This window comes from Carcharhinus amblyrhynchos, chromosome 2 (assembly GCF_965287045.1).
Source record: "Carcharhinus amblyrhynchos chromosome 2, sCarAmb.v2.hapA, whole genome shotgun sequence".
Classification (NCBI taxonomy): Eukaryota; Metazoa; Chordata; class Chondrichthyes; order Carcharhiniformes; family Carcharhinidae; genus Carcharhinus; species Carcharhinus amblyrhynchos.
This window is the reverse complement of record NC_137325.1, coordinates 20,728,981-20,755,555: the sequence shown is the minus strand read 5'-3', so window position 1 is coordinate 20,755,555 and position 26,575 is coordinate 20,728,981. Positions and strand designations below refer to the sequence as shown.

Sequence of the window (26,575 nt, the reverse complement as noted above, 5' to 3'; positions counted from 1 at the left end):
ACAACGTAAACCAACTAAATAAGTCTTTGCTATTAAATCTGTATTACAAATGGAATTATCCAACCATTTGAACTGAATAATGTAAACAACACAACAGTGAGAATCCAGTATTAAATCAATTGAATTATTGGATAATTTGTATTAGGTGATTTTGAATTAAAAATATTGTTTTTGAATACTGCACTTCTCAATTCAGTTACCAACATATAAAACTACCTGCAATATGAAGCAAAGCACAGAATCATAGAATCCCTAAGTGCAGGAGGTGGCCATTTGGCTTGCACCAGCATTGATCCAACCCAGGTCCTATCCCCGTAATCCCATGTGTTTACCCTGCTAATCCACTGACACTAAGGGGCAATTTAGCATGGCCAATCAACCTAATCCACACATCTCTGGAGTGTGGGTGGAAACTGGAGCACCCACGCAGACATGGGGAGAATATACAAGTTCCACACAGAAAGACACAAGAGGCTGGAATTGAACCCGAGTCCCTGGCGCTGAGAGGCAACGATGCTAACCACTGTGACACCGTGCCGCCCATGATGGAATCCAGTTCCATTTATGTCCTACAACAAGAAAATCAGGAGGAAGATAATTGGCAATGAAAGATCATCTATTGATTGGGAAAATTTTAGAGAAAAAGAGTCAGTAACTGCAAGGAAAAAAAAAAATCACACACTTAATACTATTACCAGTACCAATGCATTTTAAAATCACAAGGCAAGTATTTCCATAAAACTGTCAAACAGACTTTTAAAAGGTCTCGTTTTTCCAATGAACTAGTATGCAGTCCTTGACAAAAATAAATACAGCTTTTCTTCCCTAAAAAGGAAAGAAACATTGATGTAGAACTTACTGTTCTCGACCTTGTGATATCCTATAGCACTTTACAGCCAATGAAATACTTTGGGAAGAAATTGACTATTGCAATGTATGGAACATGGGAACCATTCATGCACAGCTAGGTCCTGCTAACAGAAATGAGGTGATGTTTCCATGTGCAGGTTGGAGAGTAATTATTGACCCAAGTACAGGAAAACCTCCCCTGCTCTGTCTTCAAAGTATTGCAATGGGATCTTCAATGACATATTGCTACCCCTGGGTTTTATGGCATCCTCCAACTTCATCATCTTTCAGTCCTGCAACCAATTCTGTACATGCCTTGTATCCTCACATCAGAAGTGGTCATCGGAGGATGCACTGAACTTCATTCACTTCACCAGTATCCAAACTTGGGCAACAGTTCTCTGATGCTTCATGCTGATCCCATCCTACCCAAGTCATCATCACTCCAAGAATGATCTTCTGCTTTTAACTCTCAACCATTTTCTGTTATCACCATCTAATTCTTTTCCCCATTTATGTTTGTATGCACCCTAATTTTTACATAGCTCGAACTATGCACTTTAAGCTCTCCCTACATCCATTCCTTTCTGCATTCTGGTTGCCACTCCACACTCGAGCTCATTGAATCTGTTTCCACTATCATTCGTTTTTACCTTCTTTTCTCTTTACTCCTCTTATTCCCTTTTCTTCTATCATTGTGCTTCCTTTCACTTCTCCACTCTCAGGTACCATGCCCTCCCGTCAGTACCACACTGAAAGTGCCAGTCTAAGTTATGTGCTCAAGTGGAACCTGGACCCACAACCTTTACTTTTCCCCATTGGTAGTAACCATCATGGTATAGATGTTATGAATAATTTATGACACTAGTTCTACAGTGTCTGTTAGATCTAATTTTTTTTTGTGATTTACCACTCTCCAATTTGCATCTTCTAAAAACCAGTTGTGACCTCAGAGAAAGAAAACTCACTTTTCATTGGAGCTAATGAGACCGTGAGGGAGCTGATTAAACGCCAGTGGTGTTCATTTACCAACTGACTAGGATATTGATGCAAAATTATGAGCACGTTGCTCTGTAAACCCATATTTGCAGGAAACTTGAGTATGGATTGAGAAGCATGTTTCCTGTTACAACCTTCTATTCATTAGAGAAGGAGACATTAATTTTTATTTGTTCATAGGATATGGGTGTCAAATGACAATACAATCTGTAGCCTATCCCCGATTACTCTTGAAAGCTGGTGATATAGGTACACCATACTGCTATTCCCATGGGAACTGCTCACCCATGTTCCTGACACCCAGGAGCCTCTGATCCTCATGGCGAGGTCACCACATCTGGTCACTGCTGTTGAAGACTGGCTGTGATTCCTGCCAGCATGAGGACCAACTGGCGAGAAGGTAAGTGCCAGTGAGGCCAAACGATGCCATGCTGACTGTATTAATGACATGCTAATGTCATTAATATTTAAAACGGCTTTCCGCCCAGTTCTGCGTGTGGCGAGAAACTGGGTGCGAACCCAACTTTTTGTTCCACGCACAATTTTATCAGCACGACGAGCAGGTAAGATCACACCCGATGTGCCTGTGGTGGATGGACTGTGCCAGTCAAGCAGGTTACTTTGTCCTGGTTGGTGTTGAGCTTCAGTTTTGTTGTAGCTGTAGTTATTCAGGCAAGTGTAGAGTAGTCCATCTTCTGGCTTGTGCCATGTAGATGGTGGACAAACTTCATTCAATCAGAATGTAACTTACTCTGCAGAATTTCCATTCCTGAGCCGCTCTTGTACCTACAGTATTTACACGACTGGTCCTGCTAAAAGATGACACTTCTGCGGCATGAACATTACTTGCAACTCACTAACTGAAGCCTGAACATTTCCAGGTCTTGCTGCATGTAATCATGGACTATTTCATTACCCAAGGAGGTACAAATATGCAGTGTCCAGTCCCAATTGGGTAAAAATCTTCACTTCTTAAGTAATGATGGAGGGAAAGTGATTGCTGAAGCAACTGAAGATGGTTGCGCCTATGACACTACACTGCTAAGGAACTACTGGATGTGATGTGTTCCAAGGCTGAGATGATACTGGCCTCAAACAAGCAATCACAAGAACGCTTCATGCAAGGTTTGACTCCAACCAGTAAAGGTTTTCCTCCCGATTCCCACAAACTTCAGTTTTGATGCCACACTGGTCAAATGCTGCCTTGAATTTAAGGGCAGTCACTCTCAACTCATCTCTGAAAATTTTAGCCCTTTTGTCCATGTTTGGACCAAAGCTGTCGAGGGGTTTGCAACAGAATGGTTCAGGTGCAACCTGAACTGAGCATCAACGAGCAGGTTGTTGCTGAGTTAGCACTGCTTGATAGCACTGTCAGCATCACCTTCCATCAATTTGCTGATGATCAAGAGTAGACTAATGGGATCCTAGTTGGTGGATTAAATTTGTTCTGCTCTTTGTGATTAAGACATCCCTGGGCAATTTTCCACATTGTTAGACAGATGTCAATGTTGCAGTCAGAGCAGCTCAGGTGGCTCTAGACCACAAGTCTACAACATCAGCCAGAATCAGATTGCTATGTCAGTCTTTTCTTGATATCACATGGAATCAATTGAATTACTTCAAGACTGGCATCAGTGATGCTAGGGTCCTAAGGGGTAGGCCTCAATAGATCATTTACTCAGAACCACTGGCTGAAGTCAGCTGAAAACGCTTCAGCCCTGTCTTTTGCACTGGCCTCATGATCTTATTGCAATGGGACAGATTCAATCTATCCCATTGCGCTGTGAAAGCCAATCTGCTGCATTGGAATTTCAAAGGCTATTTCTGTTTAAGCTGCAAATCAAACCAGAGATCTGGAAGTTTGAAATGTGAAAAAGGAAGGAACCAGCACATTTAGTGATCACAGCAACCATCAGCTGGTGGTTAATAATGAAACCAGAGTCTGTGAAACTTTGTATGTTTTGCAATTACCACATGAGCCCCACTATTTATGAAGAGGATCAGGGAGTGCATTTGTGGCCAGAAAACGTGGCTGCATCAGGAATGTGGAAATATCATTTTAAGAAATCCATTTCCCATTCAGCAGCCAACTAGATTTAAGACGGGTAAAGATCTGGGTGTGGTGTGGCTGGTGGGTACCATGGAGTACAGTGAGAGAGAGAATGACAGGGGCACAGTGGTGGAGGTAGACAGAGCGCAGGGATATGGGAAGATCACACTGGGAGAGAAAGAGGGAAATCATCAGATTGGGCAGTGAATTTGCTGTTGAAAGCAGCCCTGTTTCTTCAGACCCCCACCACTGATGCTGCTTTAAAATATATTTAACCGCTGAATTATTCAGCTCTTGCCTCCCTTTCTCACTTGGATTTCTAGGGCCCTTGGGTTCAAGCCTGTGGCTATTGAATTCAAATGAATTCCAAAATCTGAAGAATGGACCTTTGTTTAAATATAATCAGTGACCCATCTCCCCATCTCTCAGAAGCCCCAATTCCATTTTAGGTTAAACTTAAAGCAAGGCATATTCATGGCCACTAGGATTGGGTGTGTAATATTTAACCTCACTCCTCACTCTTTTTCGCCCATTGTCGGGGTGGAAATGAGGTAAATGTCCCACATACAGTCTGTCCCATTACTTTACAACAGCTGTCACATTACAGGACTGTTCTCTATCCTATGCAAGTGCAAAGCTAGAACCGACTCTGCAACATTAAACAACAGAAGTAGCAGAAACCAGTCTTCAGCTGGTTTCTTTTCAGGATTTCACCTTTAATTCTCATGGTTTTGTCAGTACAACCAAACGTTTCAATTTGGTGGAATGACAAGAGAAAGTACACGTTCTACAGATGAGCTCATACTCATAAGATACGGTGGCTCATTTGGTACAAATTCATAGAATATCCTTGAATGCTGGAATAATTATAAGCACAGGAGGCTTGTTGTATCCTTGTTGACTCTGCAAGAGCAATTGAAGTACTCCAACCAGCAGCTGCCACCACCCCCACCCCACCCCACCCCAATCCTTCTCCCATAACCCTGCAATTTAAAAACTCTTCTGGTGCTGATCCAATTCCCTTTTGAAAGGCAGAATTGAATGTGCTGACACCATACTCTCAAACACTGCATTCCAGATCCTAACCACTCACTGCATTAAAAAAAATTTCTCACATCTGAGGTACTTTGATTAACCTCTATCCTCTGGTTCTCAACCTCTCCACTAAAAAGGAACAATTTCTCACTATCCGCTCTGTCAAAATCTCTTATGCTTTCGAATATCTCTTATTATAAGGTCCCTCAACTTTCTCTTCTCCAATGACAATAAGCTCAGCTTCTGCAATCCTATCCTTATAACTGCAGTCCCCCATCCCCAGAACTGTTCACATAAATCTTCTTTCTGCATTCTTTCTAAAGCCTTCACATCTTTCCTAAAGGCAGTACCCATTTCTATTTCTTCCAACACTGAATACCCAAAGGAACAAGAATGAACAGAATGAGATCTGCATATCTGTGTAAATATTCTTTCATCCTTTTTACTGGAAGAAATTTATCCCTTCCACCAAAGGCCACACAGTTAGATTTACCCTACTTAGACTATTTAATTGTGCAACCAGATTAGCTCATTTTTGTTTTGCATTGTAATGAATGTCTCAACATAGATGATTAAATAAACCGACAAATCCCAGCAATGTATTCTGTGGGATAACAATTCCTTCGTTGCAGAACCGGAGGTCAATAAATAATTCAACTACTTAATTTCCTTTTGGAATCATGCATTGCTTGCCTTTGGAGATTGCAAATCAAATGCAGAACACATCAAGATTCATAGAGAAACAAGATCAATTCCTGCCATACCCCATATTGTGCAACGCTATGAAATTTTCAGCTTCCACAATTACAGGACTGAGCTCTGTTTTTAACTGTACAGGGTAACTGTGAATAGAAACAGAAGCACTCTGAACTTTGCACTAATTGTTGACAAACTGCACTTTGTTCACCAAATAGTAATCTATTAATGGCAATTTGTAAGCAGGATACCCACACAAGTAGCGTACACCGTCACAATCTCAATCCTGTAGCATTCACCGAACCGCAGCAACAACCATGAAGTAATAAGACTAGGGATCATAGAATCCCTACAGTGCAGAAGGAAGCCATTCAGACCATCAAACCTGCACCTACAACAATCCCAATTTATCCCCATCATCCCACATAGATTAGATCAGTTTAAATTAAAAACTAGCGATATCTAGAAGACTCAGTGGGGATTGGAATTAATATTTTGCAACATCAAAAATATACCTCAAAAACTTGACAGCTATAGCCTTTACTTATTAATATTTATTATTTGTGAAATGGTTGGAATTACATTCTGCAATCTTACATTAAATCTATGAATAATTTTCCACATTCTAACTTTTCTCAAGCACAAACCTCCAAAGAAGCAAGACAGGAAAACATCGACTAACAGCTACCTTCTCTCATATGGAATCAGATCCAGCTACAATTGACAAGATTCACACAAAAAAAAATTGGATGATGATAATTAGCTATCGGTCCTGACTAATCCAGTCAGATGGTGCTTTGTTGTGCACCATCTGTACTTTCCTCAGACTGCACTCTTTCCAGAGTCAGGCTAATAAATGCTATAACTAAATGGAGAGCAATCCTAACAGGAGAGGCAGGATTCTGGTAGATAGGCACAAAAATTCACACTGCCATCCAGCATACTGGCCACTTTCCAGGAGGCAGGATCAGCAGCAGAAGGACTACCCTCCCGCAAGCAGTGGGAAACTAGTTAAGGTAAATTAATTGGAAATAATTGGTCTTTTGTGGAGGCAGGCCCCCTAGGACTAGGTCAGCTTCCTGTAGGAGGCAGCCTCCCAGTGGCTTTCAGGCCCACCCTCTCTGCCTGGTCACAGGCTACTCTGTAGAGGAATCCCTTTCCACAATGATGACCAAGTTGCCATGGCCTCACTTCAGTTTTAACAAGTTTTAAGAGTGGCTGAGAGGGTGCCTCCATCTTGAGACCCCATTTTTTTCCTCTTATCTGAAAAACAGCAATCTGCAACTGCTTCCACGCTGCTTGGACAGCCTCCTCGTGAACCTCCATCTTCAAGAAATTGCAAGGACAGCAGGCAGTGAGTCCACTATCTGGCCGCTAATTGGTTCATTCAGCGATAAATCACTGCTGGAAATAGGTGGCGTGGTGACACAGTGCTTAGCACTGCTGCCTCACCGTGCAAGGGACCTGGGCTCAATTCTGCCTTTACCTGTGCAGAGTTTGTACATTCTTGCCGTCTGTGCATGGGTTTCCTCCTGCTGCCTGGTTTCCTCCCTCAGTCCAAAGATATGTAGGTTAGGTGAATTAGCCATGCTAAATAGCCCCTCAGTGTCCAAAGATGTGTAGGTTAGATGGGATTAGCTACAGTAAATGCGGGGTTTTGAGAACAGGACTGGGGAGAAGATAAGACATTCTGACAGAGTTGATGCAGAGTCAGTGGGCCGAATGGTTTCCTTCTGTTGTTGGAATTCTATGATCTATGACTGCTTCCCACACAGTGCAGTGTCATGACCTCATTTGATCCCAACATCAGGGTCCTGGCCAAAACACTGCCCTTATAACTCCCAACAAGTTTCAGCATGTTGAAAAAAATTTTTAAAAGTTGCATTTATATAGCATCATTTGAAATTTCAGGACACAGATGCTTTACAGACAAATAAAATATTTTTGAAGGATAGTCATTATTAGCGCAGAGAAACATGACAAACCTGCAAACAGCCAGACCTCACAAACAGTATTGAGATAAGTGATTAGATCATCTGTTTCTGTAGTGTTGGTTGATGGACAAACATTGCCCTGGGCACAGAGAACTTCCCTGCCTTTCATCAACTAGTCATGATGTGGGTATGCCGGCGTTGGACTGGCGTAAACACAGTAAAAAGTCTGACAACACCAGGTTTTAGTCCAACCTATTTATTTGATAATAGGTTGGACTAAAACCTGGTGTTGTCAGACTTTTTACTGTGTTTTCATCAACTAGCAGATGGATTTTCTTTTACATCCACACAACAAACCACAAGGCTTTGGCCTTATATCGCATCGAGACATTCTGCATCTTCGACCGTATCCTACTGCACTGAAGTGCCAGTCTAGATTTTATGCTGAAACCTCCACAACAGGGCTTGATAATTAAACCTGATGATTTGCAGTGCTGGAACAGATGTATCAGTACTGCAGGCACAATCTAATAAATCTGTAACACAGCAGAGTCCTTATCTTAAGAAATATAGACCACGAACAATAAAAAAGGTACAGCGATAACAAGAATACTGCATGAGGTAAGCAATAGGAGATTGGGCAGAAAAGGAGACCAAAAATAAGTATAAATTAGACAGAAATTATTGCACAGACACGCACCATTCTGCTCTACTAATTTGTCCTGATGTTTATACTTCACACATGTTTCTCATTCCATCTCCCACATTTTAATTTTCAGAATTTCTTTACATTTCCTTTTCTCTCATGTGTTCATCTAGCCTCCTTAGTAAGGACTACTACTTACAGGGCGAAAAGCTGCAGCATGCTTCGGTGCAGAGGGACCTGGGGGTCCCTGTGCATGAGTCGCAAAAACCCAGCCTACAGGTGCGGCAGGTGGTCAGGAAGGCATATGGGATGCTGGCCTTCATAGCAAGGGGGATTGAATATAAAAGTAGGGAGGTCTTGCTGCAACTGATGTAAGCAATTCAGCACGTATCTCAGTCAACCCCAAGCCTGGATCAATTGGGAGCCATGACGTGGGTATGCCGGCGTTGGACTGGCGTAAACACAGTAAAAAGTCTGACAACACCAGGTTTTAGTCCAACCGATTTATTTGATAATAGACTCACAAGCTTTCGGGGTTAGTCCCTTCGTCAGGTGAATGGAGAGTTCTGGCCTCAGACAGAGCATATAAAGCACAGACAGTTTAGAGATTACTGATTAGAATGCGAATCCTTACACCTAACCTGCTGTTCAAGACCTGAAGTGGCTGACAATGTGAGTGGAAGGAGCACTGATCACAGGTTACAGAGATGTGTATTGTCTCCAGACAGTACAGTAAGTGAGGTTTTGCAAACCCAGGCAAGTCACGGGGGTTACAGATGGGTTCATGTTGCACTATCTGTAACCCCCGTGACTTGCCTGGGTTTGCAAAACCTCACTTACTGTACTGTCTGGAGACAATACACATCTCTGTAACCTGTGATCAGTGCTCCTTCCACTCACATTGTCAGCCACTTCAGGTCTTGAACAGCAGGTTAGGTGTAAAGATTCGCATTCTAATCAGTAATCTCTAAACTGTCCGTGCTTTATATGCTCTGTCTGAGGCCAGAACTCTCCATTCACCTGACGAAGGGGCTAACCCCGAAAGCTTGTGAGTCTATTATCAAATAAATTGGTTGTCAGACTTTTTACTGCGTCAATTGGGAGCGTCAGGAAGAGCTTCAGGCTGTAAAACCACCCACAAAATCCAAATGATGATTGCTATGAATGCAAATGGCAAGCAACATGCAGGGTCCCTGCCCAAACTGTGTGAGGAATGGGCAAGAATTACCATCCACTAGACAAGGATGGCTGAAGAAGAAAGCTCAGAGGAGAGGTGAGAAGACAATCACCTCAAAATAGAAAGTCTATATGTCAGTTGCTTGACAGGGAGAAGTGGCAAATTGACAGACACGGGGAGAACGTGCATACTCCGCACAGTGACCCAAGCTGAGAATCAAACCCGGGTCCCTGGCACTGTGAGGCAGCAGTGCAAACCACTGTGCTATCGTGCCGCCCCATTATTCAGCATTTCACCATTCTTGACTTGGAACACCAATTGGTCAAAATTCTGGAACTCTCTCCCTAAGCACTATGGCTGTGCCTACATCTCAGAGACAGCAGCAGTTCAACAAGGCAGCTCACTGCCACCTTGTCAAGGGCAATTAGGGATGGGCAATAAATGCTGGTACAGTCAATAACATCCAGGTCCCATAAATAAATTTTTAAAAAATGGATTATCTGAAACCTGGAGATGCCTGAAAACAGACATTTTTATAAGTTGCCCAGCATGAATTATAATTCTTACTATAAATGAGTAAAATAATTTACTGGCTTGCTCAGCTAAATGCTGCATTGGCACAATGGTGTGCCAGGCTAGTTTTCAGCTTCACACACCTGTCCTTACGCAACCTCCAAGTGGTTCGAGTGACCCTTATCACCACCCAACCTGGCTCAGCCTAATCTGCCTGACCCGACCCAAAAACCAGCAAGATCCAAAATTTGGCACAGACTTGGTCCTAAAATTGCTAGCTTTGAATCGCAGTTATCTGTAAGGACCTGCCCAGGTATATATGGGCTCCAGGTGCTGAACAAGCTATACAATTGCATTACGATAAGAGAAAATATCAAACAAATACAAGCAATGCATTTGGCATCAATATTCAAAAGAAAGGGAGACAATCAAGACTATCGAGGAATTAAACTCCTATCAAGACATGGTACAGAGTCATGGACCAGCGACTGAGAGAAATGGTGCAAATCTAGGTCAGTCAATTTGGATTCATGCCCAGAAGCATCATCGATAACATTTTTATTTTGAAACAAGTGATGAAGAAATATCGGCAACGTGAAGATTGTATTCATTAATCCAGAGAACTCAGGTGACTGGGGTAACAAAGGAGGTAGTCTGGAGATTTGCTAGAATCTATCAATTCCTTGAACAGTACATACTATTATAGGACATATACAACGAGTGCTAGAAAAGAGGAAGGAACAGTTGGAAGGGCAGGGGGAGAAAAGAGAGAGAACTTTGATGCCAAAGTTGGATTGCACCAATGATTGGCACTGAGCCCTTTCTCTTTCCAATTGTCATGGATTTTCTGAGCAATTGAGACTCAAAGGGTCATGGTCCATGATGTTTGTGGATGATATTGAACCGTGTGGTGTGGATGATGAGAATATGACTGAGTATCTGGAGAAAAACATTGGAAGATAGAGCTATGATGATCAGTTCACCCAAGGATTTAATATACAGACTCAGTTTCAGCCCAGGGAAGGGGATCAGAGTGAAGGTATAAAGATTATCGGTGAAGACTTGGAGAAAGTGAGTCATTTCAAATACTTGTGGTTGGTAGTGGCAGAAGATGGAAATGGAAATTAAGCAACTGATTAGCTCTGGTTGGACTAATTGGAAGAAATGCAGTGGAGTATTATATGACGGAAAACCATTGTTGAAACCGAAAGGAAGAAGACAGTTGTAAGACCAACTTTGTTATATGCAAGTACTACAGCAAGAAAAGAGGAACAATGATTGGATACTAGTGAGATATAGATGCTGAGATGAATGTGTGGAGTGAGGAAGTAAAGGACAATAATGGGAACTGGTACATCAGGAGGTCAATGAAGATTGTGGGAGAATGGAAGAAAGTAACAAGATACTGAAATTGCGATGTTGTATGTTACAAGAGGTTAGTGATGGAGATCAGACTGCCAAGAAGGAAAAGAGGAAGACTTATGACTTAAGGTGAAAAGATACGGTGGTGAAACACTTAAAGGCAGCTGAATAGGAAGTGGAATGGGTGACTGACTGGGAGGAAACGAAGGGGGTGATCATCTAGCAGTGTGACGATCCTAAGTGAAATGGGAGAAAATTATAGAAGAGAAATTTTTTCTACTTTTCTTACCAATGTACATAATTTCACATTTATCCATGGTAAAGTTCAGTTGTTAATTAATTACCGATTGTATAAGTTTTCTAATGTGTCTTCTTAAATTATCAGGTTTCTGTGATTTCTGATTTCACATGATTCTTCAGTTTTCACTGTATCCACCCCAGTTTGGTATCATTTGCCAATTTTGATAGAGTTACTCATTCCCAAGTTCAAATCATGAATGTAACAACTTGCTTCAGCATTGGTCTTTGTGAAACACTACGTTCTGCTTAACTGAATAATTACCTTTTACCCTACTCACTGCTTTCTATTTTTGTTAGCCAATGTGCTGTACAAGTAATTCTATCCAGTTGATTAAGCATCATTTAGCTTTTGTAATCCATGCTGACAGTTTTTTCTTACATTTTCTATCTCAACTGACTTCTTCTACTGTAGGTTCCAGTATCTTTGTGATGATGCTGTCCCTTTAAGAAATTTATATCCTGTTTCTTGTGAGGGGTATGTTTACAAATCAGTGCTGTTTTACGTGGCACAGATTTGTCTGGGCACCAGGCAGCTCACATGCTGAGAACACAGGCTAATAATTGATTTTAGTCAGAGATGTGTTTGCTTTAATTAATGCATTTTTGTTTACTTGTTTTTTTTTCTCCAGGTTTCGAAATAGAATTTTTATTAGGTTGATTGACAGGGTCATGTGCTTAAGGAGATGAACTAAGCTTACAAGGAAAAGCAAGCAGTTACTGCTAGGTTCTGAAAGAAGTAAGAGTTGTCTCTGTCTCTTTCTTTCTCTCTGGAGGCTGCTATTTGGGACCTGCTAGGAGAATTAGGTCTTTTTCTCTCCGTGTCTCCAGACGTGTTCTGGAGGCTCGAAGGCTGGTGGTCCAAGTACAAGGAAATAAGCCCATGCATTGCAAACCGAATTTGAAGAGACAGTTTAAGTCTAGAAGAGGAATATTACTCTTATTGAAACCAACAGAGATAGGTTAGCAATTAAGAATTGTACCTCGTTATGTTTAAGTATTTCAATTGGTAAAAGTTAAGCTACTTCATTTGTTATAGTTAAACTATATTGTGAAATAAAGTTTATTTTGATAAAAGCTTCCAAGTGTGTCAGTAGAATTACATTGTAATTAAACACCTTATTCTCACACTAATGCCAAAATAGGAAAACTGTTCAGATCTATGCAGGCTTCATTACATTCTTTGGAGTTTCCAATCTGGTACCTTACCATTTGTTAAATGTGACATTAAGCTTTCTGGTCTCTAGTTCTTATCTCCTCTTTTACAAATAGGAACAACATTTGATACCCATCTAGAAATAAACCACCAGAAATCCTCAGTTAGATCCCAGCTTGTCCCTCCAAGATATCTGTTGTTACTGTAATAATTAGACAATAACGGATACCTTGTAGATATCATGGTTATTTAATTGAGGTGCTCAGCTGTCAAAGTTTAGAGAAGTTTGAAGATGATATTACTGAGCTGAAGTCACCCAGCACAACATTAAATCATACGGAACATGTTGACAGGTAATGAGAAATTCTGTCCACTTGCTATTCTGGTGCTGGGAAGCTAGTGTGTTCATAACCTGCAAGGATATTCATACCATAACACTTGTGATTGGGACGTCATTCCTGCAATCTCACAGAAAACATGACATGCTGCCAGGATATTGTTTAAAAATACAAAGTCTATAAATACAGAAGATGTAAACAGTAGGGACCAGTGACTTAACCTATATAAAAAAAATGCAGAGTGAATCTGCATGGTAAATTTCTTGTTTTTAGTAAACCACATTTAATATTGTTATTCTTAAAATAACTTAGCATTTTAGACTACTCTAAATTTTAAAGCAATTAGTACTCTATTTCAAACTTCACAAATGTTAAAACAAAAATAAGGCCCTTCCAACCGCCAGAAGAACTTGTGAACAACCACATAACCCAAAATGCCAGCCTGAGAGACAGGGCTCTCAACTTGTCTGTCATCATTTAAAGGTCGTAGCTAGGGTTAGATGAGAGACCAACAATTTGTGTTACATTTAATCTACTACAACATCACAGAGATAGGAACAAAATTCAGTCTGCAGATTGCACTGCACACAACCCATAACTCTTCCTTATCTTGCTGCAATTGGCAGCTTATAAAAGTAACTGCCTCACTTGATATAGGAGCAGCAACAGATTTAAGACAAATGGCAACTAGGGAGAACAAAAAAAAATGTGCACGAATACATAAAGTTCCTTTCCATGAGCACAGTACTTTTTGATAACGTGAGCCTTAATAGCAACAGTTAGCAGATTATTTAATGATGGGGAGGGAGGAAATCACAGTGAGCCAGTTCCTATTCTCAATGTGTCACATACTGGCAATCCACAAGAGTTCTGCATATAGCAAGCAAGAGTAGGGACCCTGGTTGATGTTCCCTCTTCCAAAGCAGAGACAATTAAGTGAGCTTCAGCACCTCTTCCCTCACTGATCTGATCACCTAATCCCAGAACAGGCTGACAGTTGAGCTTGGAAACTTGCTGTTCTTCCCATCTCAGATGACACACTGGAAAGACATTTATGTTATAGAGGATGATATGGTGATGGCATACCGACATTTAGTGCCACAGAGCAGGGGATATAGACGTGACAGCCTTCACTCCAAATTCAAGCTATATCAAGTTGGAGGAGGCATCATGGTCATTGTGCTACACTAGCAACTCAAGAGTTCAAATTGGATTCAACACAACTGGTCAGGGATTGGCTAGCTCCAAACCAAAAAGGTCAATGGAAGCTTCTGAGCTGTTCTAACTCCTCCACTGCTTCGTTAACACCCTTATGGAACAGAATCTGTCACACCTTGATGGTTGAATCTCATGCAACTCCAGCCCACACTATATGCAACTAGTCCTTAGAGGTTCCTTGAAGTGGGACAGAAACCTATTAGTTGCTCAAACAATCCTTAAGAATTGGCAGCAGAGTGTAGGCATGGTCTATCTAAGGATGGCACAGTAGTTAGCCCAGCGCCAGGGATCCAGGTTTAATTCCTGGCTTGAGTCACTGTCTGTGTGGAGTCTGCAAATTGTCCCCATGTCTGCATGGGTTTTCTCCAGGTGCTCAGTTTACTCCCACAGTCTGAAAGACATACTGGTTAGGTGGATTGGCCATGCTAAATTCTCCCTCACTCCAAACAAGCGCCAGATTGCGGCGACTAGGGGATTTTCACCGTAACTTCTTCACAATGTTAATGTAAGCCTACTTGTGACAACAATAAATAAGTTAACTTTGAGTTAAGATGACAGAACACACAGGAAAACAAATGGAGGCTGTGGCATTTTCTGGAAGATAAAAAGATGGACTGTTTCCTTAAGGCCTCATAGTGGCTGGATTGTTAGCAAAGTTTTGGAGCAATCAACTTATTCACTGTAATGGCTTTAATCAGGCCATTGAGGTTGGCCTAATGGAATATGCACTCCTGATCAAGGATCCAATTGATGGGCCAATCAAGGAGCCTTTGCCTTGTACTTAAGCAAGAGTGTCAGTTCCTCTGACATCCCCAGAGATAGATGTTAACTATGGGCACTCTGTGTACTATTTGTATACAAAGGGATTTTGGTGAAGAGACTTCTGCCTCCGAAGATTTATTACACTCACCCCTACCAACAGCACTTGATTGACGACCAAAGACAATTTATCTTGGAATTAAAATCACCATGAAACAAAATTGAGTAGTTAAACAGAATTGAATAATCAACTGAGGATAAGAAAAGATGTATTGATGATTTTTTCCCCCCCTTGTATCTACAACACATTTGGTGGTGGGGGGGGTGGTGTGGCATAATACTGCAGATGCTAGAAACCTGAAGTAAACAAAACCAGAGAATGCTGGAAATACTCAATAAGTTAGGCAGCATCTGTGCAGAGATGGAACCAAGCCCATGCTGTAGGCTGAATTACATGCTAGCCATCTAGCCAGCTGCATTAACCAGCTCTCTTGATAGGTTAGAGAAAGAGAAATTATTTTCTCTGGTGGAAAATCCAGAATATAAAAGTAGAGCATTAAAATGGGACATGCTCATTCAGGGGTGATGTTAGAAAGCACTCCTTCACCCAAAGGGTCATGGAAATCTGGAATTCTGCCCAAAACAGATGTCGAGGCTCGGTCAACTAAAAATTGATCAATATTTGTTAAGCAAGGGAATTAAAGGTCATGCAAAGGTGGAGGCATTATTTTCCACTGGGTCCAACCATACAACCTCTGTGACAACCCTATAATGATCTATACTGTACTTGGTTTTAATACAAAACAGGTTAGCCTTTTAAAGCCAGCTGTCTCCTCATTTTTGCTTATTTTAAATGTCAAAACTAAAATTTAAAGTGTAAAAGCAAATTACTGCAGATGTTGGAATCTGAAACCAAAAGAGAAAGTAGCTGCTGAGATTTTTTCGGTATTTGCTCTTTTGGTTTAAGTTTAAAGAACCTTGTCACTCAATTTTTATTAGTCCAGTTTCTAACTGAATAATTCAAGCAGTTCTGAAAATTCTCTCCTTTTCCAAAAAGCTGCAGGGGAAAGGGAAGGAGGGCAGGGCGGTCACTAGAAAATTTTAAAATTGACATCAATGGGTTTTTATTAGATAAACGTATGAAGGAGCAGCGCTCTGAAAGCTCATGATTTCTAAATAAACCTCTTGGACTTTAACCTGATGTTGAGAGATTTCTTACTGTGCCCACCCAGTCCAACGCCAGCATCTCCACATCATGATCAGGAACAAATCAACATTTTTTAAAAATTACAATTATACTAGGGAAAAGAATGGGTGGGGGGCAGTCAGGAGCAATGAGAGTCCCTCTAAAACTGACAATGGGGATATTAATAATGAAAACAAGAAAATTGTACACACATTAATTACTTTACAGTATGGGAAGAGAATAGCATACTTCATGTCCCAAGGAAACGAATACTGTATTGCACCCAAGAAACAATATTTTTCACTATATCCTAGTACTTGAGAAAATCATAAATCAAAGCAATGTTAACATGAGTAAATTAACATTAATGCAAGTGTGAAAAATCCTGAGGCCAGAAAGTTTTCATCTTAGGCTTTTAGCGGCAATGGTGGACATGTTGCAGATGCCCTCCTTATGATCTTCCAAAGTTTTCTTCCAAGAACCATCACTAAATAGGAAAATTGTACTTTCTACTCTTTAAGAAAGGTGAGAGAGTGAAACCAGGGCCCAGTTAGCTTAAAATCCGTTGGGAGAAAAATACTCTGTAATTAACCGGTAAGACCTCAAAAATTCCCAGTCTTTTTTTTAAGCGTGATAACGTCATACACAGATACGACCAAAATCATAAAGGCTAATGGAATGCTGCCCTTTACATCTACAGTATTAGACTTCAAGGGATTAGAAGTCATGCTGCAGCAATAAAACATTGGTTAGACCACACCTGCATCAGTTCTGAGCATGTTGCCTCAGGAGGCATAATTTGACCTTGCAGACAGATTTGCTCGGAATGATAGCTGGATCTCAGGGATTAAATAGTGAAGAGAGATTGAACAAATCAAGGATGTTTTGCAATTTATAAGGTTAGAAAGTGATTTGATCCAAGTTTACACGATATTAAAAGGGAACAGGTAGTGCAGGTAGAGAGGAACTATTTCCACTGGTTGAGAAATCTAAGACTTGGGGATATAGCGTTAGATTTTGAGGCAAGCTTTTTAAGTAGTAAAGATAGGAAACATTTCTACATGCAAAGGAATTCTTTAGTAATTGGTAGTTGATGCGGAATTAATTGTTAATTTTAAATCTCAAATGAATAGATTCTGTTAACCAACGTTACTAAGGGATATGGGGAAAAAGGCAAGTCTATGGAGTTGGGTCACAGATCAGCCATGATCTAATTGAACGGCAGTGAAACTGCATCAGGGGGTTATCAGGCCTACTCCTATTCCAGGTTCCTAATCAAAATGTGTAATGTCTGGGTTGCAGCAGGTTGTGTAATCCCTGCACAAAAATTTCCAAACCATTCAGCATCAAAGGACAACATATTCCATAATTAAAAAGCACTTAACACTGTCAAGAAAATATCAAGCATTAAGCTGCAATTATACTTTTTGAAACAGCGCCAACATATACTCAAGAGAAATTGCAGCATTTGCAGGGCCATTTTTTTAAAAAAAGTTTATTTCATTTGTCTTTTTTTTCAAAAGAAAATTGGTAACATATTGGTGGTTTAAATTAATCTTTTAAATGTAGCAGAGAATGTATTGTTTAAAAAAATTAGTAATGCCATCTCCATCCATTTGAGCATCACCCACCATACAATAACCTCACTTATGCTTTTTTTGAAGCTTGATTTTTTTCGCTTATTGCCATTATTTATTATGAATCCCCATTAGTCCATTTAGCGTCAGCCCCGACTCTCCTGATAGCAATCTTCCCTCTTGAGGTTGGATGGTTGCGATTTCAAGTCCCACTCCTGAGACTTGAGGACAAAACCTTGGTTGACACTCTAGTGCCGTACTAACTCTCTACAGAGAGAGTTGTTTTGAGTGAAATGTTGAACTGAGGATCTGTCTGTCCCCTCAACTGGATGAAAACGATTGCATGGTACAATTTCGGAGAAAAGCACAGCAAGCTCTCTCTGGTGCCCTTGCTAATATTCATCTCTTAACTACTGTCAATAAAACAGATGTTTTGGCAATCTTCCATCTCACAAGACAATGACTTGACAACCATGGCACAAACCAATGTTAAACATAGCCTACACTCGCTCTGGCAAGGCAGTCTCCACTACAGATTAGGACATTGGGCTGAAAAGGTGCAGGATTTGCTGGCCTCTGTTTTTCCTGAGCTCTCTCCATGATGAATTTTCCATTCCATCTCGTCTTTTACAATTCTCCTCCAGTCAACCTCCTGAGATCACAGCCGTTGGCCACATTTTCCCAACTGTCTGTGTCAACGTCCATCATCTTCATATCTCCCTTGCAAATGTCCTTATAATGGAGGTATGGATATTGTACAGAAATCTTTTGGGTAGACAGTCATCGTTCCGCAATAAACATAGCCGTGCCAGTGCAGATGGCTTTGGCTGAGCAATGAGCATATGCTGATGGAATTAGCATATTTCAAGGATCTATGAGTTGATGACCTTGTCCTGCCAAGAGATAGAGGATGGACCTGAGATAACAAACATAGAAACCATACAACCTTTTCTCCTGCTTAACATTTGTTGCCCAGGACTTACTACTGTGGAAAAGTGTGATGAAGATGCAGGTTTTGTAGAGTCATTCTTTATCAGTTTGCTATTGTTCCCCTCACTCTGGTGTCCTGACCAATATTTATCCCTCAAATAACATCACTAAGCAGATTATCTGGCCATTATCTCACTGTTGTTCCTAGGATCTTGCCATGTACAAACTTCCTACATTATAAAAATGACTGTGCAGTTTTTGGGGCCATGCTATGCGCAAATTTCCTGCATTACAAAAGTGACAATGCTGTTTCTGGACCTTGCAACATGCATATTTCCTACGTTACCAAAATGATGATACTTCAAAAATACTTAACTGGCTTTGAAGTACATCAGAAAGAAACGAGGTCATTGAAGCTTCTATATAAAATGCTGGTTCTTACTTTTATTGACAAATGTAATGAACGCAATAGGAATAAGTGATAAAGTCATTGTTTCATTAATACGCTCCTATAGTCACTATACTATTAATACCAAACTGAGGCAAAAAGTACAACAAATTATAACCAGATTATAAAAGATCATGCAGCAGGTTGGGATGTGACAGTAAATTAGCATTATTTGTAAAACATGAAGTACTGTCTTTTGGATGAAATAGACAGCAGGGAAAACTGGTAGGACTTTAAAATGGAGAGTGGGCCATCATGATGTGCAGCTACAGAAATCATTCCTAGAGGCAGCACAGGATAATGCCACAAAATAATAAAAAAAACAAATCCTCAACTTGTACTTGACCTTGGTTAGGCTGCAGTTGGAACAGTCTTGGGCAACATGATAGGAAGGATGTTAAATCAATGGCAAGGGATTTACCGGATGTTACCAGGAATGAGAAGTTAAGAGTATTTTTAAACTTATTTGCAGGATATGCATCACTAGAATCCATGTTTAGTGCTCACCCCCAAGGTGGCGATACAATTGGGCTTGCTACGTCATCTGAGAGAGAATTTAAGAGGTAATCATTTTGATGTGGCACTGGAGTAACATTATAGGGCAGACCAAGTAAGGAAGAGCAAATCTCTTTTCCAAAAGGAGTTTTTTTTTAAAAAGGTGATCATAGAATCCTACAGTGCAGAAGAAGGCCATTCAGCATATTGAGTGTGCACCAACTACATTCCTTCCCAGGCCCTACCTCCAAACCCCAAGCATTTACCCTCACTAGTTCCCCCCTGATACTAAGGGGCAATTTAGCATGGCCAATTCACCTAACCCACACATTTTTGGACTGTGGGAGGAAACCGGAGCACCCGGAGGCAAACCACGGAGACACGGGGAGAACGTGCAAACTCCAAACAGACAGTGATCCGAGGCTGGAATTGAACCCTGGTGTCAGGCGCTGAGAGGCAGCACTGCTGACCATTGTGTCACTGTGCCCCCTTTCTGACAGCTTCATGGCTACTATCACTAATACCAGCTTATTTGCATTTCAGACTTGGAAAATCAGGACAACTTGAATGGAGAACACTGAGCAAAGTTAGCAGGAAAACTTCAAACCCCACTGATAAGTGACAGACAGCCTGCCCAAACTACAAAATGTTGTTTACAGAATCAAATCTGAAGATAGACAATTACACAATTAGGTCCAGGAAGTAATTAGTAGCTGTCCGACCTGCCCACCAATTACTGAGAATTTTGACCAGAGTTACTGTGCCTCACTGCCAGCCCAGTGCAAAGCAAAACTATATGTCATGGTGCTGCATTGCCAGGTTTCCTTACTGCAGTGTAGTTGGGCAGAAAGATCTTGTGCAAATTGACACTGAACGGCTCTAACCAAAAATAAATTCCAATTTAATTACTGGTGGGGGTGGTGCAGAAAATCTGTTGTGTGTCATAAAGCTTTGAGGGCCAGACTATTTCAAAACTGTAGTTAGCAATGGCACAGCCAAACCAGCTACGCACAGGCTGTTAAGCTAAATGTGATTGAATGTGTTTGAGATATTCATCGATAAAATAGTAATTAAATCCCACATTCTTACGCAAAGAAAAAGGGCAGCCAACCTGGATAAAGGAGAGGGTTCAATTCCTGGAAAGCTATTAAATCTCCTTGACACATTCAACTCCAATTTCTGATACTGGGTAATGATAACAGGAATATTATAATAGTGTAAATTATACTTACAATACAGGTGCCTTTCTGTAGGTATTATGTTACAGGAGGTCTTTAAATTTGCATAAACAGAATCTAACAGTGACTCCCCTCCAAGCAATTGCTATTAATATATTTGTTCAGCTATGCAGTAAAGCTTCGCAACAAAACCCATCCAAGGGACTAGTAGGACACAAAATAGAATATTCAATTGCAAAAAAAATTACCTGAATTCTCGGATCGACTTCTTCTTCCTCTGCCACTTCTAACTTCTCATTCTTTTTCGACAACCCGTCCATTTTGCTGCTTAATTATTTATATTTTACAGAAATAACGTGTTTTAAAAAGTCCAAGATGGGACTGCAAAGCTAAATGCGGCGGAAGATGAGGGGGGAGCAGAAAGAGAGGAAAAGCGGGGCAAAGTCAATAGGGGTTTGGCCCAAATATATCACTGAAAACTCAGGCGGGCACGACGCCTCTCTCCCCACCAGAAACATCTGGAATTCATCCTCTGGCTGAAACCAGGCTCCAAGTCAACCAGGGAAGCGAAAAGAAAAAAAAATCTCCAGGCGTTTTAAAACAAAAAAAAAATTCCAACGAATCAGTCGAGGTTCGGTCAGATGCCCGCCCTCTCGGTCTCAGAAAGTCCTCGATATGACCAGGAGCAGGAAAATGTATTTGTAAATAGACTTATCTGCACATTCCGTGCGGATATAAAAAGAGGTTCCGCTCCTGGACAAGAGGGAGGTTCAGCTGCTGCTATTCCTGTCACTGTGGGTTCTCACTTCACTCCAGCGCTCCGCCCCTTCCTCTGGATCCGCTCTTGTTCCGAGCGCTTTGTTCCAGCGACAGACAGGCGCGATCAACCTCTCAAACCCTCACCACGCCCCCCCCCCCAGCGGCCAAATTTCCTCCTCAAATCCACCCCAAACCCCTCCCCCCTCAAAACAACCACTCGCTTAAACCCATCCATACTCCCTCCCTCTCAAACCCACTTCTTTACCCACTGAGACCTACCCCTATCCTCCTCAAACCCACCCACCCCTTTTCCCCTCATATCCATCCCTTTTTCCCTCATATGCACCCCTTCCCCTCCACTCCTTCCCCCTCATATGCACCCTTTCCCCCTTATATGACCCCTTCCCCCCATATCACCCCTTCCCTCCTCATCCACCCCTTCCCCCTCATATCCACCTCCCTTCCCCCTCATATCCACCCCTTCCCCCTCATATCCACCCTCTTCCCCATCAAACTCACCTTTTTCCCTTTCGCCCTTAAACTGCGAGAGCCCCCCCCCCGCCCCCGCCCCCGTTTACGTCCAACCTTTTGCACTTCGCATCTTTTTTTTACTAGAGTCTATTTCTTTGAAATTTCGTTTCTTTTTATTTCAAGTCCCCTATGTGTGTGTGTGTGGTTTTTATTTTGTATTTAGAAATAACGGGCTGGATTGCATCATGGCTGCCACTGCTGCCTTTCTTCATTGCAATATTACCAGGGTGCTGATTCACAGGAGGTGTGTGTGTGTATGTGTGCTAGCGAATGTACCTCTACTTTGGCCACCCGGCGTTGGGAATCAAGCGAGCTGGGTCAGGTATGAAGCAGAGCAGATGCCAGAGTGAAAGCTCACTCAATGACCAGTCTGAGTCAGAGGGCTGTACTCGGAACACAAATTCCTAAGGCTTGAGACACGACTGAGGGACTGTGCCGTCCTTCGGATGGGAGATATTGAACAGACTGCCCTTTCAGTTTAGCTTGCCTTGGCACGGGTTTAAAGGAAAGCAGTTGATGTTCTCTTTGTCCTGTCCCTCAAACAAATTTAAAGGAAAATAAAAACATTTAATCTGCTCGTTATCACATTGTATTTCGAAAGTATTTCATCGGCAGCAGAGCACTTGGGTTGGTTGGGAGGAGGGGGAGTGGTATATGCTGAGATCATGAAAGGTGCTATGTAGAAGCGAGCCTCTCTTTTTTTTGGGGGGAGGGCCGTGCCTTTTGAGTGCTCCTTGAAACCAAACAGACTCCATCGAGTCAATGTTTCAAGCCAGCAGGGGCAGTAGTCTTTCACTCCATAATCGAAACACCGAGCAGAAATAGAAAGGCAAATTAGTATTCACTGCTTCAGTCACTCACTGAATTCATTACATCAATGAAATATAGAATTTAAAACAAAATCTTACCGTGGCAGATAATAATGCACAGAGCAGAATATCAGAGAGTGTAAGTCTCCTGAAAGTCTCCTGCTTGTGGTGACAACATTCAATTAATTACCTGCACTTCAATTGTAACATGGTTTGTATTGGAGTAAGATTACTGTACATATGCAGTGGGAATTGTTAATGGAGATGTCCACAGACAGGTTTATAGCTTCAGTCTCCTTTACACCTTTGTGGAAATCCTCTATTGAGGTTATTAATATTAAAATACACACGCTAATAGCCAACAAGTTGAATGTGTGAGAAATATCACCATTAATCAATACAAGGTATTGAAAAACTGACAATTAAAAAGCTTCTTGATTAAATCTTTTCCTCACTTAATTAAACTCTATCACACTTAACAACAGCAAAGTTTTATTAGTGTCGCAAGTAGGCTTACATTAACACTCCAATGAAGTTACTGTGAAAATCCCCTAGTCCCCACACTCTGGCGCCTGTTTGGGTACACTGAGGGAAAATTTAGCATGGCCAATGCATCTAACCAGCATATCTTTCAACTGTGGGAGGAAACCAGAGCACATGCATCCTCTGCTCAAACAGTGATCCAAGAATGGAATTTAACCCAGGCCCCTGATGCTGTGAGGCAGCAGTGCTAACCACTGTGCCACCCTGCCATAATTTTCACTTATATAGCCTCTTTAACAGAATAAAATATGCCAGGTCACAGGAATGTTATTGGATAAAACTTTACATGGTGATATGTAAGGGGATGTTAGGGCAGGTGACCAAAGGTTTAGTCGAAGAGGTAAGCTTTGAGGAACATCGTAAAGGAGGAGAGAGGTCCATTGACTCATCTTAATTCTTCTTTAGTGGATACCTGTCAACCTAGAGTGACTGAGGGCCATAAGGGCTGAGAAAGTTAACATTTGGATGTACTTGGAACAGACAATGGGGTCCAACGTGAGCTTTCCAAGGGGTAAGAATGAGAATACCTTTGCAGGGAAAGGAACACACAGAAAAGGGAGCCATTAGCACCCACTCATCAGTCCAATACTGGATGTTGTCCAGATTTTGCTTCATGTGAGCATGGACTGCCTTATTATCTGAAGGATTATGAGTGGAGCTGAATGCTCTGCAATAATCAGGAAACCAGCCTCCCATCCATTGACTTTGTCTACCCTTCCCGCTGCCTCAGCAAAGCAGCCAACATAATTAAGGCCCCCACACATCCCAGACATTCTCTCTTCCGCCTTCTTCCTTCAGGAAAAAGATACAAAAGTCTGAGGTCACGTACCAACCAACTCAAGAACAGCTTCTTCCTTGCTGCTGTCAGACTTTTGAATGGACTTTCCTTGCATTAAGTTGATCTTTCTCTACACCCCAGCTATGACTGTAACACTACATTCTGCACTCTTTCATTTCCTTCTCTATGAACGGTATGTTTTGTCTGCATAGTGTGCAAGAAACAATACTTTTCACTGTATGTTCATACATGTGACAATAATAAATCAAATCAATTCAATTCCTGTAAACATTGTTGGGGCTGTCATTGAACAGAAACTAAACTGGACTTGGCATATAAATGCCATGGCTACTTGAACAGGCCAGAGGCTGAGAATACTGCAGCAAGTGGCTCATCTCCTCACCACCCAAGCCTCTCCACAAGGCACATGTCAGGAGCGTGATGGAGCGATCTCCACTTGCTTGGATAAGCTGCAGCTTCAACAACTCTCTTCTCATCCATCTGTCATTTCCATATGAATTATCACAAGGCACAAAAAAAATTCCTGAGATATATATACAAAAATGCCTCAAGTCATTTTGTCCATTGTGCCAATCCATTCTGCAGTTTCTCAGGAGATTAACTAGACCAAAAACACTAAAAAGAAAATAATACACACCGAACAGATGAAGCAGAATTTCAAAATGCCATTTTAAAAAAATGAATTCCCAGAATGTGGGTGTTATGATGGCGATGGGGGATCATCAATAGATCTCCCCATGCGCCTCATAAAGCATAAGCTCCCCTAATAAGTGAGTGCAGGTTCACCCAATAGGGAAGGAACAGTGGGATATTTAAAACCAGCTGACTCCATTCAGGCTGGTAGTCAAAAGACTTTGGGACTAACTCATATACTATAGCCACCGAGCAGCACTTTGAGCACATTGTAAATAAAGGGTGATAGGGATGGAAGATTGGCCTCAGTACGATTATTACATTGGTGACAAGGAGTAAAGTGAGATATTTTCTTCCCTCCAGACCATCATTCCTGTCGATGCAAGTAATCCTCCGGGGAAAAAAAAGCCTCTTTTTGGTAAATGTGAAGCCTATGATGCAAGCATTGAAGACTGGGACCTAATGTGCAGAATGTGTGTGTTTCTTTTCTCGGGTCAACAAAATTGAGGGGGACAAGAAGCAGAAAGTCATCCAGTTAATGCCATGTGCGGCATTCAGTGTAATAAAAAGCCTGACCTGCCCCTGACTCCAAAATCTTTAATGAATTGGCAGGCTTTGTTAAAGGTTATTATGACCCAAAATTTTCCATAATACTCCAGTGATATTGCTTTGCACATAGGGTGAACACCTGGTGAATCTGTCACTGAATTTCTGACCAGATTACAAAAATTGGCAGAGCACTGTCAAGTCAGGCTATGCCTGAATGACATGTTGCAAGATAGGTTGGTCTTTGGAATTAAAAATATGAAAGGCTGAAAAGAATTATTGGTAGAACCCAATTTAAGTCTAAAGAAGGCCATTGAGATAACACTATCATTGGAGATTGCAGAGAAAGGAGCTCAGGAACTACAGGGCACATCAGACTGCAGTGTTCTCCGACTGGCAGGCGAGGCCTCATGCAACATCTATTCCTCAACTGAGAGCAATGGATACTGATAAAATATCCTAGTGTCCCTGGCAGCAATGGAGCCCAAATCACATCACCAGGCAGTCTAGGGAAGAAGGGACAGCCTTCAGACACCTAGGAGCTGTATTCCAGAAGATTGTAGCTGCCAGAAGGCGGACAATTGTAAGTGTCGCAGAAGACCACAACCAAGGCAAAGATATGAAGACAGTCAAAATGTATGTTATTTTGAAAAAGGCCAAGGTCAGTCAATACCAGACCGTATCTTGCAGGTATGGCCACAACTAAGAACAAGGACAATGCAATGAAATAGCATCCTCACGACAAATTCCATAATGATGCAGTTGTTAGTAAATGGAAGTTTCTCTGACTTTTCCCTTAAAAATGGAAATGGACATGGAGCTTAGTCTCTGTTATCAGGGAGCAGACTTCAGGTCAGCTCCGGGTTGGTATTCAGCTCCTGAACTTAGAAAACATTAAGGCCAGCCTGCCCACCTACTAAGGGAAAGCATTGCAGATAAAAGGCACCATGGCAACCCTAGTGCATTACAGGCAGCAATCAGCTCAACTTCCACTCATCATTGTACAGGGACAAGGATTTGTCTTATGGGAGCAATTAGCTCCAGCACATCAGTCTGAACAGTCTGATCTTCAGGCTGGGCATGGAGGTACTGTACAAAATCATCAATAAGTA

General features: G+C 41.5%; 1 protein-coding gene across 1 annotated transcript in view; it reads right to left on the bottom strand.

Annotated features, from left to right (window-relative positions):
- Positions 1-21,665, bottom strand: part of LOC145353032 (SH3 domain-binding protein 5-like) — a 75,228-nt gene extending 53,563 nt beyond the window's left edge. The window contains exon 1 of the mRNA XM_080203343.1: positions 21,092-21,665. Coding sequence (XP_080059469.1) covers positions 21,092-21,163 — 72 coding nt within the window. The 5' untranslated portion in view covers positions 21,164-21,665. The remainder of the gene's footprint in view (positions 1-21,091) is intronic.
- Between the last annotated feature and the right edge of the window lie 4,910 nt (positions 21,666-26,575).